The sequence below is a fragment of the Tyto alba genome, unplaced genomic scaffold (genome assembly GCF_018691265.1).
Source record: "Tyto alba isolate M040663 unplaced genomic scaffold, T.alba_DEE_v4.0 Super-Scaffold_16, whole genome shotgun sequence".
Classification (NCBI taxonomy): domain Eukaryota; kingdom Metazoa; phylum Chordata; class Aves; order Strigiformes; family Tytonidae; genus Tyto; species Tyto alba.
This window is the reverse complement of record NW_024881278.1, coordinates 28480139-28498031: the sequence shown is the minus strand read 5'-3', so window position 1 is coordinate 28498031 and position 17893 is coordinate 28480139. Positions and strand designations below refer to the sequence as shown.

The window sequence follows — 17893 nt, the reverse complement described above, 5'->3', positions numbered from 1 at the left end:
AAGCTTGGATTTCATTTGCCACTTCTGCCACCATGGTTGCTTTTGGGGCACTGACTTATCTGTCTTTGTTTTTCAAAGATTTTTTTAAATGTGCAAATTTAAATCTACTATTTCAAGCAGCATCACAACTAGAACTCAGTTTGGTGGTAATTTAATAAAGCAGAATTTGACTCGGGACAGACTAGACAAAGCAGAAGTAGCATAGCTGTTAGTGTAAATGTCTGCAAAATATAAAATGCATGTTCTTCCTAAAATTAAATATGAGGTATTGAAATTTTGTAATTAGAAGTTGAGGTTCTGTAACCACACTGTTTATCCCAGATGCTGCTGACATGTTCTAATAGAGCCTGGGGAACTTGGAAATGAAGGAATAAGCAGGAAGCCAGACCAGTGCTGCAGTCAAGATTGAATTATGTTCTGAACTGTGAACTGGAGGAGATCTTAGATTGAAGTTCTAGTGTTTTGCAGAGGTCACAAATTAATTAGCAAGGGAGTATGTTGATGGAATTGAATACATGGGTTTCATATCAGAGTGTTTGTAGTGCTGATGTGTTCTTAGTCATTGATAAATTTGGCAGGAAGATAGGGCACTGTCTTCTAGACAGGAACACTCTTGAGTCTTTGAAATCAAGTGCAGGAGACGTGCAGAGGACTTGCCTTTATAAAACAAGATTTAAGATTTAGATTTTCAATCTTAACTGTATTTGAGTTCCTGTGGAATATCAGTGCAGTTAACATGCAAGTCTGCAAATTAATTTCTTAGTTAAAATCTTGGAGAAAACATGCATCAACTTGGAAATTAGCTCTAGGAAAAAAACCCTCAAACCTTAGGTTGTGAATTGATGTAATCATCTCAAATACCTTCATTTTTCTCCTGTTTTCAGATGAGCTGCCACTATTTGCCAGGAATCTTAATTTATTAATGTTTACACAAACATTGGACAAATAAGAGAAATGTTCCTTAAAGTTGACTTTTAGAATATCTAGTGCAGCCCATTTTTTTATTTAAACAAGCACCTAATTTTTTTATGTGTGTGTGGAAATAGTGTTTCTAGAAATAATCTAAGCCCATAATATGGATAAAAGTAATGGTTCTAGTGTTCATTTCCCATACTGAAAAAAAGTCCATTTTCTTCCATCTTGGCCTGCGCTAAGTATATTTCTTTTGCTGAAGTGTATTTTATATATAGGCATAAAAATGTATGTGGTGTCAGTTCTGTCACTGGTCCTACTGTATGATTGTGAGGAGAAAATCTATCCTTCAGAAGAACAACTTCTGAAGTGTTTGCCTCAAAGATATTTTAATATACTGACAATTACGCAGCATTAACATGTTATCTTACAGCATTTTAAACAGGGAAGAACAGTGGAAAGTCAGCCACAGAATATTACCTGTTAGATTTACTGTTGATGTTTCCAAGGAAAACCCATTTAATAGGGAAAAGTTCACTCTCCTTTTTTTTTTTTTTTAATCAGATATATTTATGCTTCTCCAGCAAGATCAGATTTAAGACTGGGGAGTCTCTTGATAAAAGCTACCATCTAAAGTTCATGTAGTGAAGAACTTACAGACTTTAATTAGAAATAGCCAATGCAATGGATGACAGGTTTCTTCTCCTGAAGATTGGAGTTGGAATACCCTACATTTGAAGTGATACACAGAGGAGAACCTCATGCTCTCTTTCATATGTGTTTCTATTTGCTGCTGTTTCAATTCTTGCAGGTATTAACTGTTCAGCTCTGTAGTGTAGGAAGCATATAACTCTCCTTTTTCAAACACAAGGGGGCTGGTTTTATTCCTTACATGTGCAGAATAGGTGGAATCATTGTAAAGGAAGATGGCTGGGTTGTGGGATTACTATTTTTTTTTTCCGTGTATAACTGCATTGCCCACTCAAGTCAACAGTGGCAAGTAAGTATTTCAGGAGAGTGATTTAGACACTTTATATTGCAGTAGTTTTTCTCTTCATATTGGCATTCTTAATATTTTTCCAGAGGTGTCTGTCCACTCACACTTGTGCACAAATCAAATTTGCAGTTAGACATTGCTGTCACCACTCCTTTGTCTTTTAGGAAACTGTACTACTGGTTATTTCTACAGGTTTATACAGCAGAATTTACCAAAAATTAAATGACATCAATCATGCTTGTGCAGCTGTCTTTTTCTCCTCTTTAATTTATATATCTTTCAAGTTTGAGTTGCTGAACTGATTCATGCAAGATAGCAAGGTGACACCACTTCACTTTTTTTTTTTTTTCCCTCCCCACTGAAGACAGTAGTAGTTTCGGTTTTGGAGAAAAAATCTGTAATGGTTCCCAGTCATATGGAAGATGATCATACCTGTTGGTTTTGTGTTATGAGTTGGAAAGCAAGGATAAATGGCAAGGTTTTTGTTGATTGAGATGGAAATGATGGATTAGTTACCAAGTTGCTTTCGTTAAATAGAAAATCAAATTTGCCTTGGTAGTAATTAGTCTAAAGTGGATATACATAACAAGACACTCTTCAAAGTGTCTTTACAGAAAGAGGAAAGCTTGTTCCCTGATGATGATGATTAAATAGAATTATAATCAATGTGCAGGGATGGAATTATTTGGAAAATGCAATGTAAGAGAACACCTCCCTCTGGTGGTAGATGTTACATATTTTAATCTGCTGTATCAACACTGAACTGGAAACTTCCTGGTGGGGGATGCCTCAGACTGTTCCTGAAGAACTAGCAGAACTTTTTTTGAAGATAATTGAATTGCATATAGGGTTTCCTTCCAGTCTACCTCTTTGACTATGACGGAGGAATTTGGGCTGCTTGACCCAGTTTATTCTGCGTGTGTCAGTTAAATTTTTCTGCTACCCTCCCCTTTCTGCTGGGACAAGTTGCATTTTGCCATTCTTGCTGGGCTGTAAGGATAGGCTCTATGGGTGTTTTTGTTTTAAGCAGTTAATCAGAATAACATGCACGAAACAGCTAATAGCTTCTAGCAATCATTCAGCTCTTTCTGAAAATGTATTCTTCCTTTAGTTTATTCATATTTAGCTGTTTGATCTGAATTTTATGTTCTGGCCCTCAGTTAGTTTCCAAAGTAATGCCAGGAATTACTTGTACTTGAAACACAATTAGTCACCATAACTGGAGGAGAAAGGTTGTTGTTAACTGCTTATCTTGTAGTTTATTAATGCCAAGAAGCAAATAATTTCTAAGATTTTCTCTATAAGCTTTTCAGGGATGTCTTCAATCTATAGACTTGTGAGCCCCTGAAGACGCTGTATAATTATTATTTCTAGCTCTCTTTAGGCATAACAAAGAATTCGTGAAAGAACGCGTTCAGATGCTTCTTGAAAGCATGTTTCAGTTCCTTGCTTTTCATGGCCATTGCACTTCAGAAGGTGTAACAAACTACCTGAATGTGTGAGAATTAACATTTCTCATCCTTGTTTTCCTTTCTGTTTATTAAGCATTTTAGGATGATTTTTCCTGTTGTTTTTCAGAGCATAATGAAAACTGTTCTTCCCCCCACCCAGGTTGAACACTCAGAATGGCTTTTGCTTTTTTTGTATGTCATTAATAGAAGAACCTGCGAAACCTTGTAAATATTCGCTAAGGCTCTAGACAAAACGCGAAAAAGCTGGGCCTTTCTGCGAGTAAGAGTCCTAATTCCATGGCCATGACACTGTTAAACTCATAGAAACAAAACTTGGAACATGGAGGACTGGGCACAGAAAGAATCTGTTTTCATGTGCAGGATTTCAATGTTACCAGCATTTAATTAATGTACTATTCAAGGTTGGCACTTTGCTGCTTTGATTTAGAGACTTATGCTTTGCTAGTGAAGACTCCCATTTAAGGAATTCCAGATCTATGATGCCCAATAATAACCATTTGCAACCCAGAGCTCTGGAAACAGCACTGGCAAAAGGCTAATTTTCTCATTTCCAGTAACTTGCAAGTAGTAGCACAAGAAGTCAGATCATATCAAAGCATAAATCATGGATATGAGAAGCAAAAGGATCATTTTGTTCTCATGCTTTTTTGTTTATTGCATTTCCTCTCTCTTTATTTCCATATTAAGACATAAACAAGAGTACATGTTCTAGCCGGTTTCAGCAGTGATCCTCGAGCACTGACAGGCAGAAGGATCACTTAATCATCACAAGAGATGCTTTAAGTTCACATGTATTTGCTACATAAAAATAAATTAATTGAGGAGAAGTGTATTTGTTTTTTCCACTGGGAGGACAAGAACGCATCATTTTGAGGAGAGTAGTTTTTCTGTTCCTTTTCTTTATCTACAATTCTTTTAAGGTAAAGAAACCAAAGAGTCATCTAAATATTGAAATTGTCAGCATTTGTAAGAAAAAGCATTAAAAAAATCAACAAGCTTTAGATATGAATTCACTAGATGACTTATTTTCACAGACATTTTATACTGATTTCAAATTTTGAGGTGTGCTCCAGCTATTTTCTTTGACATTAATTGGCTAATAATGAAAAGCGTGTTGTCATTGACTTGAATTCAATGTTTCTATTATCTTCTTCTAGAAGACAATTTTAATAAGTAGGAATACAAAAAAAAAAATTGTAACCTCGGTGTGTTTTGTTGCTCACAGAAATGCCTAAGCAATATTGAATTTATGTAGTCAATTCTTTGATATCTGTGCATATTCATATTTTTGTTCCTAAAAGACTGGAAAAGAAATGCATCTATATCAAGTTTGTTGAATATAAGCAAGGCTGCTTAAATTGGGGTTGGGTTTCTGAGCCATAGTGTTCCATAGTCAGAATTTAATGTGACTATATCTAGTGAGAGTTTTCTGTGTTTGACCTTTTGGATTCATAAATCTAGATCAACTTTCCCTTCCTTGGGTACTTGAACTTGTGCAGTTTTTTTGTCGGCAGGTTGAATACTGCTCTCGTGCATTTCTTTGTGATTACAGAATAGGACGGAGGGGATGGTAAGTGGGAGACTACAGCTACTCCCTTAAGCTCCTGGACTCCTTTGGGAAGTTAGTAGAAGGTGGAGCTTGAAGCTAAGGCACAAAGGTGTCAGATGAGTTTCCAGTGAGCTTTCTCAATTGTGTGGTTAAAACATGACCTGGATTTTTTCATATTACTGTAGATTATTGCAATCAGAAATTGCTCATATAAACTCCAACCATGGCAAAGTTTTTGCCCCCACAACTGAGGACTGTCAGACTTGGAGTTTCCACACTTTCCTCTAGCTGCTGCATATGAAAGGCAGATATTTATTACAACAAGGAGCGTCAGGTTCCAGTAAGGTTGAGAAGAGTGGGAAGAAGCTCACCCCTTACACTTCACCTCGCCATTCATTGCTTTGGTGGTAAAACCTAAATAGTGATCAAATACTAAATCTTCCTCACAGATACGCATTTCATAGGGTTGCGTTTGGGTGTGGAGAAGTGAGGCCAGGAAATGAGTGCCTCCTCTCCCTTCTCTTCCAGAATGGTCTTTAGCTCTGCCTCTGGGTTGTTCAAAGCAGATCAGGGAAAAGAGTCTGATAAATGAGTAATTCTGAGGAATGTTTCAAGAATTTCAGTAATGGTAGTTATTAAGGTGCTTTAACTGGAGATGAGGGAGAGGGAACTGATGAGGAGTTTGTGGGTTAGTACTAGAAAGGTTTAATTTACTATAGAAGCCTTTTATCCCTTGTGAAAATCCTGACATTTTATAGTATAGTCAAATATTTGGGAATCTTTGAACTTTATATGTGACTATTGACAGAAAATGAGGCAAACGTTCATTTTAATTGAAACCACATAAATTAGACTGGAGGAATTAATTAAAAAAATAAGACATGCATTTTGAAATTGGAGGGTTCTCTGTAGGTATTGGAAGGGGCATGATAAGGTTACTTAAGATAGCTCCAGTTCAAGAAAGGCTAATTGAAACATTTCTTTTATTAAAACAATATTGGTTCCTGCGTGCCTGGTGAATGAAGTGTCCAGAATAAATATGAATGGTAATTAAATTCTATTTCTATCAGTTAACAGTCTCATTTTCAATATCTCTCATTTATTACAGAAGCACCTCGAGAAGTTCACTTCATTAGTTTTTCACATGACTTGATGCCGTTGCAAAGTGCTTGGTTTATGGATCAGATTCTTCTAATCCAAAATAGTGTTTCTCCTCCCTTTAGGCACATAAATTTTGGTGTATCATCACTCTGAATTTAATTTGGGATGGGACATTTCTTATTAATTTGTTTAGTTTCATAAAGGGGTACTAGTACTAAAAATTCTAGAGATCAAGATACAGAAGTTTAGAGCAGTGGTAGAGCTGTGGTTTTTTTGGTGGGCTGTGTGCTGCTCTTAGTCAATTCTAAACTTACACTTTCACGTATTTTCTAGAATTTTTTCTTGTCTGTTTTTAAATGCCCGTGTTACATGTTTTCCAAATTGTCTTTGAGAATAAATTCTGTAGATCACAGCTGTTCTGATGTTTTCCCCGGGTACTTTGCTTTAAACTCTCCTATACTTAATTCCATTATATCTCCACTGTTGTATTACCCTTAGATCATGTTAAATGATCGTTCTCCTTAAGTGCCAAATGGATTCTTCAAATGACTGCAGCCAGTTAGATTTACAGACTAATTCCATAACCTTCTATCAGTTTATGTTTTCTGGATGTTGGGAACTGGAGTTTCTCTTCTTGTTTCTCACTGGAATTGGTCCAGCTATTGTCATTGCCGTCTTTGGCAGTGGCAGCATGTAAGAATCCATGGCAAGCTGCCCACTCGGTTGGTGTTTTATTAGTAGTCTGTTTTGGTAGGTGTTCTTCCTAAGGAATTCCCACTCCACATATCATTGAAAAATAAAATACTTCTTTCAGTCATGTTCAAGGAGAGGTTGCTTTGTTATCCACTGTTTAAAGCTCATGATTTCCCTTTGGGTTGGATTATTACCAATGTGCTGTGATATGGATTCAAGAATCCATACAGCCTCAATTAGTTGGGTAATAAATTGTCTTAATTTCCTAATTCCACTGTCAGATGCAGGTGCTATATAGCTAGCCACTCGTTGGTTTTAAGTTTTGCAATGTAATAGTACCTTTACATACTACTTTATCTCTGTAATGAATTAAAGTATGAATGCTAACTGTGGAGCTGAGGGATTTCGTAACAGGAAATTTGAAGTGGATTGTTAAAATAGTAGTTTACTCCTCGTAGCTTCAGTACTTTGGATCCTATGATGACAGGCAATAACATTTATTCTTCATGTTGTTGAGTTTTATGGAATAATGAAATTTTAGTTGAAATAATGTAAGTATGCTACTTCAAGTAACAATAGGAAATGTGACACAAGAGTTTTAAAAATGTTATTTACAGGGGTTTTCAGTGACCTTGTTTTTGGTCAGTACTGAAATAGCTACTGTGAGCAAATTGTTATTATCAGGCAGCACAAGGAGTGTTTGTTCTGTGGGGAAGCTACTCTCAGAGAATACTTTTGTAGATGATAATGGAATTCCTTTTTATCAATTCAGGATTCCACAACTACTTTGGAGATGTTGGGATCATGTGCTGTAAAAATGGCAATTTTTTTCATGGCAGTCATGTAAAGTGTAATAAGTCTGGTTAATACAGTTACCACAGATTTTTTTCCTCACTTTTATACAAAACTGCATTTCTCCTCTTTAAAAGGATGTCTGCATATTTATTAATGACCTGGATCTTAAGTTGAAGGTCATCTGTAATAATGTTATACCTGTTGTCTTGATAGCCTTTGTTTGTTTATTCATGAATTTTCTTGCTAAATAATAAGCAAAATCTGATACTCAAATCTGGAGCCTCCTGTGTAGCTTTGGGGGGCAGAATCCTTTTAGAGAGCGAAGAGAAAGGTATATTACAGAATGTCAAATTTAAGTAAGAGGTGGGGTTTTTTTGAGAGAAAAACACCTCAAAACACAATGTCATCAGACTTCTTGCAAAATAAACAGACAAAACCCTAGAATCAAAAAACTTGATCATGTTAAACATCCCAGTAATTTTACAAACATGGCAGTCTTATTATATAACTTGATCCTAATTCCTGAATGATAAATACATGTAATTGCAGCCATGTTCTCACTATCTACCACCCTTGCAGATTTGTGTTTCGTGGTTTTTAAATTTGTTTTGTCCCTTTTCTAGTATTTTTTTCCACTTATTTGAAAATAAAATTAAATGTATATGTAAAGCTCATATTCAACATGCAAATCACAATATTATTTGAAACTCTTAGTAGTAGTGTGTTGCTATTTTAAGAAGTATAGCTATCATGAATCATAACTAAGCATAAATAAGTAATTTCAGTTTTTCATGGAAGAAAATAAAATAAAATAAAATAATATTTAAGAATAAAAACTCTCAAGAGCTGTATGGCTTTCCTGTACCATTTATGCTCATAATTCTAAATAAAGTGCAGTTCTATAGAAAATCATGTTTCTGATACTGTTGCTAGTGTGTTAATTGTCCCTGTACTTTGTGCATAACTGTGAAAGTGATGAGCTTTGCTGATAGCTCCTACAAGAATATACTATGGTAGTTTTGTACTCTCCGGTCTAATTTTCAATTCATCTACCTATTGTTGCTATTATTGTAGATGTATTAAGAAATAACACTTTATATATGTGTTATAAGTTACATATCATTTATATATTTATAAATACAATTTTGTACAGTACTTACCTCTGACTCGGTTTTATTACTTTGGTTGTCTTCTAATACAAATGCTTGTGCAAATTCTATGGTGCATTCCCCTATGTTCTGCAACTGGGCTAGTGCAGCTTTCTGCCTGAGTGTTATTTAAAAAGAGAAAAAAAAATGTTGTCCCAAGTGGAGTTTTATTGCCAGTCCATTATTGGAGCTTTAGATTGCATTCGGACATCTACTTAAAGGAAAGGTTTTATTTATTTCACACTAATTTATTATGCAAAATGTAGTTATATATGAATGACATTTGAAATACCTTCAGCAAGCTATGAACCAGAGAAGACCAGTGAAGAGTTCTCAGTGAATAAATCTTAGGACTTGCAGTATTATTCCATGGTCATATATGAGCAGTTTTTCCAGGGACATGAAGGAAAAAAATGAAATTATTCAATAACTTAAATATTTCACTGTAGCAGGTTCAGTGTCATATTTGTGTTGCTTCCCATAGATTACCTTCAAAATGCAATTTCTTTTAAGCATGGATCTGTTTTCTGGTTACACGAAAGTAAGGTAAAAGTCTACTGTGTATGTTGGGATACTAACGGACTAGTAGATGTCTGATGTGACACATGTTAATTTAAGATCTGTAAAAGAACAAGATGCTCTAGTAAAAAAAAAGGTACAGCTTGCACATTTAATGCAGTGTAAGAAGCAAACATGCTCCAAATAACTTTTTTGCTAATTCATGCTGTTAAGTTATGGGAGCTGTAGGACTGAAGAATAAAGAAGTGGTGTAATATTACCTATCAACCAAAATAATTACCTTAAGGACTCTGATTTTCTCCCCTTAGCGTGCTGTTTACTCCAATATTTCTTGCAACATTCATAATTTATTTGAATGAACCTATTTCTTATTAATGAAAACATATGTTGTAGACCAGAGAGTAGGAAGTGTTCGTAACCTTGACCCTTAAAATAAGCCAAAAGGAGAGCTTAAGTTTAAGAACATTTGGGAGTTTCATCAATGTTATGATTTCTTATAGCATAGCATGAGTGCAAATGAGAAAAAGCTCTGGCTTAAGCCATTTCATGTAATATTTTGACATATGACATGCTGATATTGCTCGTATTCGCCTTTACCTCAAGTTTCAACTGATTTTAATCACAGAAGTTACTTACCAGAAGGTGAAGGGTTGTTTCCTGCTTAGTTACAGACCCCTTACAGTTAAGCAAAAGTCGATGACTCAGTATTTCCTTAGGTATTTTGTTGGATATTGATGACTAAAGTAAACTAAATACTGGATTTGAGACGGTGTGATTTTTTTTTTTTTTTTTTTTTTTTTTTGTGTCACGGAATCAGGAGTATTTTAGGTGATAAAGAGGTTGCATGTTCTAAATATTTGTTAGTTTGATCCTGAGGTAATGGGTGAAGTGAACATATTGGGAAGACAGGATCTTTCTGGGTGCTCACCCTAACCTGGTAACTGTAACTGGACAAACGTACAAGGGAGCTTTAGTCCTGTGCAGAAGAGATGATTTCGTGTGGCATCTCTGGTTTTATGGATTAGAATCAGAAGCTGTACAGGTAACGGCTTTCATTATCAATGTTACTTTATGAATACAAATGGACAAAGGATAATCTTGCGAAAAAAAGTCTTCTGAAGTCTGGTAACAAATCTGGCTTCTTGCCTTTCTTTTAGTCTAAACTATTTGAATTTATTGTATATATAGAATATGAAATGTTTGCATCATGTCTATGTATACACACAGTCATTGTTGCGTTAACAAAGCAATCCTAAGTAACAAAACAAAAATAACACTCTTACTGTTAACAACCAGTGCATAAGAGCCCTGTCTGAGATTTTCTGCTCCTGCTCAGCTAGTTGAGAATGCTGGGTGCAACCCTTAAATGCAACAAAGCAAAAGGATTTTGTAGCTAGAAGACTGGCAGTATTGACGCTTACTGCTACCAGCTCCTCTACCGTGAAGTAATAGTTTACTGGATGTATTGAAGGCATTTTATTGGTAGCTCTTTCCTTCTCTTATTCCCCCATGCAGGAAATGGCTAATTTTCACAACTTATTTTGGTGCTGGTTCCATGTTGTAACTAGCATATCTTGCACTTAAAAAACCAAACAAAAACAAAACAAAACAACAAAAAACCCCGAAAACAAACAAACAAACTAAACCCAATCAACCAAACAAAACCCAACCCCCCTGCCAATTAAAAAGATAAAACACAAAAACAAACAAACAAGCAAAAAAAAAAAAAAAAAAGCACAAAAAACCACAAAACACAACCAAACAACCAAAAAACCCCACAACCACCAAAAAAACCCCAAACCTGAAGGCAGAGGAGAAAAGGAAAAAATGTTGAGAAGAAAAACAGGTTTTCTGACAGTTAGAGAAAGTTTGTTTCCACTAAAACTGTGTACCGGTTGAAGTTTCTGTAAAAAGTTACAAAGTTGCATTTCATTAACTAAGAAAGGGGTATGTGCATTTGATGGATTTTTGGTCAGTTGTGCATTTTGGCATGGATTTTGCTAGCATAGTGAAAGTCTCTGTAAAAATGAAGGGAAAAAAAATTAAAGTGTTTTGCATTCATCTCTAGTTGAACAGAAACTTCTGGAAATGATGATTAATGTCTTGCCAACTCTTGTTCTGTTTTTTCCTGGTTTGAGACTATTAGGAGAGGTCATTGTTCTGTCTACAGAAGCCTCCCCTTCAGAACTTGCCAGGGTCTTGCCTGTATTGTGTGTGTATATCTTTGTTTTGTTTTATTTGCTAAGCAGTTAAGCCTTAGCTGGATTTATTCAGACACAGCTCTCCTGTAATTGCTGCCAGCTTTTATTGTGCTTGGGGGGAGATCAAGGTGATCTGCAAGTTATTTGTGTTAATGAGAGTCCTGGTTAACAGAAGCCACATACCATTCACCAGTACACAGGAGAAATATAATACAGGTCATCCAGTATGTCATTAGATTTACCTGTATTTGTACAGGTAAATACTAGACGAGAAGTCACAAAGCAATATTTCAGAAATCTGTTTATAATTTAGGTCAAATTTATTATATGAACTTATGTTACTAAATAGGTCCTGTATTGCTGTTGATGCCATGTTACTAAGGCAACTTAATATTATTTGCTGTAGTGTAAGTAGTACAACTTCAGTTACAGTTAGTTTGTCTCAGGCACTTGAGATGAGCAGTCTCAACACTTTCCTCAAGTACTCTTGTCTGCAGTGAAAAAGTGGTTAAAGAGGGGGCATGGGAGACATCCTCAGGTTCCACACAACTGAGCAGGCTAAGACTTTTTTAAAAGTTAATTGATTTGCAGTATGAGTAAAAGTTGTGAACATGAGGTCCTGGATTCATGAGGGCAAAGAGCATTTAACTGCCGTGGTGGATTTTGCTGCTGTGACAGCTCTGAGCTGTTTCACTAGTAACCTTGTTGGGGAATGCTGTCACTGAGTGACCATTTTTGACAGCCTCACATGCTCTCTTTGAAGCTGGGGAATTTATCAATAGTGAATACTTTTTCAGGGGGAAAAAAATAAAAAGCACCTTGGTCAATGTGCTATTAAACTTGCTGCTTTGGGAGACATGGTGTAGCACTAGTACCTGCCATACTATCATTGAAGGATGGTCACGACTTTTATTATACAGACCATTTTGTAAAAATTTTTTACATTTTTCTATAAATCCCTTCTGTGGATGCTACTGAGCTAGTGCAGCCTGAGTAGAGTATTTGCAGCTATCTAGCAAAAAGAAAAAAGTACACCAACTGAGAATTTTTAACTTGCTGAATTGTACTATATTTCATAGTATCTACTGCTGTTCTGTAACTCTGCACTTTCTTTTTAAATGCATTTTATGGATTGCTCATGGTGTATAATACTGAGCATAACCATTATTTTTGCTCTGCTCCTTGGAGATGGAGTTGCTCCCACTTCTGATACATGCAAACCACACAGCTTTACTTCTGTGCACTGCCTTGGGCACAATCTCATGTAAAACACAGTCTTTGTAGCCGCCTTGTATTTTCAGGCAACATGTGAGATTTCCTTTTATTTTTTGTACTGGTTATAGACTGGTGGTTCCCAAAATGTCTCCAGCTGTGAGCTCGCCTTCTGTCAGGACTGTGGCCTCAGTAGAGGTGTGAAGAGTTGGGTATCTCTGGGGTGGTGGCTTAGGTTCTGATTGCTGCAGCTGTCTTGATTGTGGCTGGTACAGAATCCCAAGTGCTTGAAGTTTTCTTGATTGCACAAACATACCAATAATATCCAGGAGGCCAACTTGGGTGAAACTTCATTGATAACTAGTGAGGCCTGAAGTAGGACATCTTCCTGGGTCCCCAGCAGAACGCATCCCACTGGTTTTTCAGAGCTGTGTTGTGGAGGTGGGTGATTTCCTGTCTCCCACCTCCTTCCTCTTCCCTCCTCCTCCCGGGCTTTGAGCTTCTTGTTCTCAGAGCCGGACTTAGGGCTGACTCTTCCACAGCAGAAGTTACAGCTTAATTTCTCTGGCAAATCACTTAAATTCTAAATCAGCATTTAGGGACTGCTTGACTGTAGTGCTTCCCAATTCCAGTCAGTCATGTTGGTGACCAATGCTTCTAACACATCATCATCTGCAAATATTTATGGACTGCTCTGTTTTCTTCTCTTTCATGACATAATAATGAGCAACTGAATACTGATTTGTGTATCTGTTTGTGTAGTGAACAAATTCTGCCTTTGTATGTAACTTAAAAAAAAATATTTAGGAATACCAAGAGGTGGTACACTTCAGCTTTACAAGGAAGAGGTCCCTCTGCATTGTGAGAGTAACTGGATGTTAAGCAAACCAAAATCCACTTGGCTGGGAGAGGTGTTCCCCAGGGGCAGCCGGTGGCAGAGCTCTGCTGGACTGAAATCCAGTATTGTAGCTGGTAGGAGCTGAGACTAATGCTGTAAATCCATCAGGTTTTGGGACTGTGGATTTGGGAAAAAACCTCCAAGGGAAGATTTGCATTTAAAAAGAAGAGTATTTCCCCTTAAACTTAAATGTGCTTTGGGAACAAGGTAAGCCTGAGGATGGCATCTATCAAAGACTATGAGGGAAGTTTGGAGAATTAGCATGGCTTGGCACTTGCTGACCAATAAGAAATAAAAATGGAAAACATAAAAGCCAAATCATTTGTACATAGCTTTAATGTATTGTAGTGATTTACTTCCTATATCCAACTCTGGTCATAGATCACTGAGTAACTTTTAATACTAGTGTTGGAGTAAGTGAAGGAAAGAGGAAGGAGGAACACATACACACATACCCATACACCCCCAAACCCACATCAAACAAGTGATGTAAGGGCAAGCCCTCACTAGCTCCCCCATGTTCTCCTGGAACCATAGGGTGTCTACACTAGCTTTGCCAAAACTGTTACTGGTGGGATTTTATATAATAGCAGTGAGAAATACTGTTTTTACAGAAGTGTAATATTTCCTTATACTTGTATTACATGCCTTAGTTCTTCCCTCATCAGATGTTTGTTCCTTTATGCTTTTGTACATGCTTTGTGTGAACTATTTTTAAAATGTTGCCATGTGCTGTATACTGATAAATGCAGTGGTAAGCTGTGGATGCTCTTGAGTGGCTGGGGAAAAAAGAACTTTGTGTAGTTCTGAAAATGTTTGCTGTTTTTCAGCAACAAATAACTTCTAAGATAGGTTACATCTGAAGTGAAAACTTGAAGGCTACTCTTGGTGTTGTATGAGATATACAGATGATCAGAATGATGATACCTCTGGCAATGTTTGCGGTTATTTCTGTTATGCTGGGTTGGGGTTTTTTGTGTTTTTTTTTTTTTTTTTTTTTTTGCATAAAATTGGATGATTAGAAAGAGCAAGTGGGATGATGTATGAAATCTTGGTTTTGATAGATTTCCAGAAGAAGCAGCCAGATGATGACTCTACTCCCAGCACAAGCAACAGCCAGTCAGATTTGTTCTCTGGAGAAACGAACAGTGACAACAGCAATACCTCTCTAACCACGCAGGCCGCTAACTCCAACCAGCAACTTTTGACAGAACTGAATGTAACTTCACCGAGCAAAGAGGAATGTAAGTGTACAAGTCCTAAGTGACAGCAAAGGAGGCATAAACATTTTGCTTTGTTCTCAAGCTTATGTTTCACTGACTCTCCTTTGGAAGTAAATGGCCTGTCTTTTGGGGCAAAGTGAAACGTTAGAAGTTATTCACAAAGTAGACGTTGATGGCTTGAGCCGAAGAGCAAATTAAAAAGGGTCACAGGAGTTTCTAACTAAGTTTACAGCTGTTTGAAGTGCAGCATAAGGTTTAATTATGATTTTGAGGCACTATCATTTTGAGAAAATCCTTCTCATGCTACTGGTAAACTAATATATCTATTCTAAGATAAACACCAGTATCTTGTGAAATTTTACTTTAAAACCTTTTGGGTTTTAATTATTGCAGTTGCACATAGTACTGACTGTAATGCATGTTTGTCCAGACTGCTGCTAGGTTACTTGCATAAAACTTCAGTTTCATGTGGTAATTGATTTCTTTCATGACCCATCTTCTTTACTGAACTCTGTCAGGCAAAAATTCTCCCTGAAGGTAAGCTAAGTTGTTCATGATTATCAAAGACAGTGAGATAAAGTTGTCTTTTAAATTATTCTAAACCTCTGTGTAAGTTTATCCTGTGTCTAATATATTGAGTTTTAAAATCTGCATTCTGCAACTTAAGTGCAAATGTATAATTTGTAGTTTCATTTTCTTCCAACTGTAGTTTTATTTTGGAAGGTGCTGTATGGAGTGATTCCCTCTTGAGCTGAGTTTACTTTATGTTGTAAATAGATGTACACATTGCAAGAAAAACATGCTTATTTTTAGTAGGAAATCTACAAGAGCTGCTCTTCAACACTGAGGCAACTGCTGGAAATAACAATATTGACAAAGCACTAGGACTAAAGAATCTTTAATATGCTACACTTGTTTACACTTGTGTTAACTGTTTGCATAGGATTGTTTTGCTGAGTTGCCAAAGTATTTATTCTGTTTATGGGTATGTAGACTTTGCATATATTCTTTTCACTTATGAAGATTGGCTGTGGACAAAGCACAAAGTGTCATTTTGGGATTGTGGTAGTTTATTAGACTAAACTAAAAATTTTAAATTGAGTTTCTGTTTTCTATCTGTCTGTGAGAATATTGTCAGAAATATAGCAGGGTTCAAATGTGAATGTACTGATACCAGTTCTTGTAATAAGAGTAAACTTGCTGTGTAACTCTTGTCTCTCCTTCGCATACACAGTTGCTGCTGACCACCCATCATCTCTTCCTTCTGTCCAGCGCTTCTTCCGGGGAAACCTGTAGTCTGCTGTAAAAGCCAGGCCTTAAAACAACCTTTTTAGAGAATTCAGCAAAGCACTATGCTTCAGCAACGCATTTGGGCCTTCGCAGGGGAGGGGGCTTCAGCACCTCTGCTGGATTATTAGCCAGGATCTACCGTTTGGTGTTACAGGATGCTTCTCCAGTGCTTACTGGGTCAGGTTTTCTGAAAATTTGTTCAGTTAGGAATTAAATTGTATTACAGTAAAGTGTTTCTGTTGTGGCTGAGAAGGACTTGAGGGTAAGTGGGAAGGCGATTACAAGGATGGGAAGAAGGGAAGGAAATTAAATAGTGTCCTTCATCCGGAATTGCTGCAAGCTTGTGAACATTCACTGAAGGTGATGGATATTAGGCAGCACAGCCTGCAGAGCATTTGAAAATATTACCTATTAAAAATTTTCTTTATCACTTCCTGCTGGGGTGATCTTCTTAAGTGAAATACAGTGGAGAGATCTATTTACAGCTTGAGCTCTCTCTGTCTTCTCTTGTATTCCCACTACCTCTTTAATAAAACTTAATATAATTTATCAGAAATAATTATACACAGATGGAGCTTTTCTGATGGATAATGGCCTCAGATTCCTTCTTGTAATGAAGAATGCTGAAACTTTAACTGTCTTTTTGATTTTTAAATTGGGAGTGTCTTTTTCTGTGCAATAATTATTTTGCAGCAAGTTATATAAAACATGCACTGCTCTGATTACAGCTGTGTTCTTCAAAGACTGGTATCTTGCAGTGCCATGGGACGATGTACAGCTATGTGCTGTTCTGAATAGATTTGTGGTAATTCACCAAAAACCAATTTATGGGATCATTATGGTAATCCCTATCAAAGTGTGGAAAGATTGGAGTACTCGGAAGGATTCTCGTGATGCATTCCATGCCTTTTTCTTTTTCAAGCTTTGGAGAAGAGTCTCACATTGAGGCATTTGCCATGGTACTTGAGTCCATAGGGTAAACATATTGGACAGAATTGCAGCAAGTCATTTAGGCAATTAACAAATTCCATTTATATTGTGACAATCGAAGGGAACCAAAGAAATCTCATGTGATAAGATTCATATTCTGTGTCAGAGGAAGCAAAGGGATGGTTTGTACTTGTTTTTGAGTAGCCATTTCCTTTTTTAACACAGAATGAATGATATAGGAGAAGAGGACCTTGAACTGGATTTTGCAGGAGTTCATTTTGACAATACGCAAGTTTTTCTGCCTTTGTTACTGTTTTGATTTACTGTCAGAGTTGTATTTGAATTCCTGAGTGTCTTACATACACAACCGGGTTGTAGTTTCTTTTCATTTCCTGCCACCCTTACTTCTGAACAGTTACCTACCCCAGTGGCTGCTTTGCTGATTAATATCTCTCCCCCTAGTAGATGAAAAGTAGTTCTCAGTCTTAGTTACAGTCACCAAAGATGTGTTAGAGATTTGTGCCCAGCGACACTGATGTGAGCTTCAGGACTTTTTTTGATCCTTCACACGGGTTTTGTTTTTATGAAGTATTACTTTTCACTAATTTCCAAAAAAAGCTGTTGCAATTTAGCAGGAAAAACATTCTTTTTTTTTTTTTTTCCTGCCACATATGCTTCTTGAGTTGCCTTTTTCTATCCATCAGTTGCAGTCAGTTTTCTGAAATAAACTTCTGCAGACAAGGAATATATTGATATTAGGGTAGCTTTAGTAAGTCTAGATATGCATGGATTTTAATGGTCTGTTTCTCAACAGATAGTTAAATCGGTCTAACTTTCATTCTGCTGCTGCTTTACGTGCAGATAAGGTTCTCTGTTCAATTTCTTATATATTTTTCATCTATTCTCATTTTTCCCTTCCACCTCCTCTTCATTTAGGAGGTCCTACGGGTAGT

The 17893-nt window shown here is 36.6% G+C and overlaps 1 protein-coding gene across 3 annotated transcripts in view; it reads left to right on the top strand.

Annotated features, from left to right (window-relative positions):
• Nucleotides 1-17893, top strand: part of ZFAND3 (zinc finger AN1-type containing 3) — a 149845-nt gene that overhangs the window by 77940 nt on the left and 54012 nt on the right. For all 3 annotated transcript variants that reach the window (XM_032985250.2, XM_032985251.2, XM_032985249.2), the window contains one exon: nucleotides 14562-14741. In XM_032985250.2, coding sequence (XP_032841141.2) covers nucleotides 14562-14741 — 180 coding nt within the window. The remainder of the gene's footprint in view (nucleotides 1-14561; nucleotides 14742-17893) is intronic.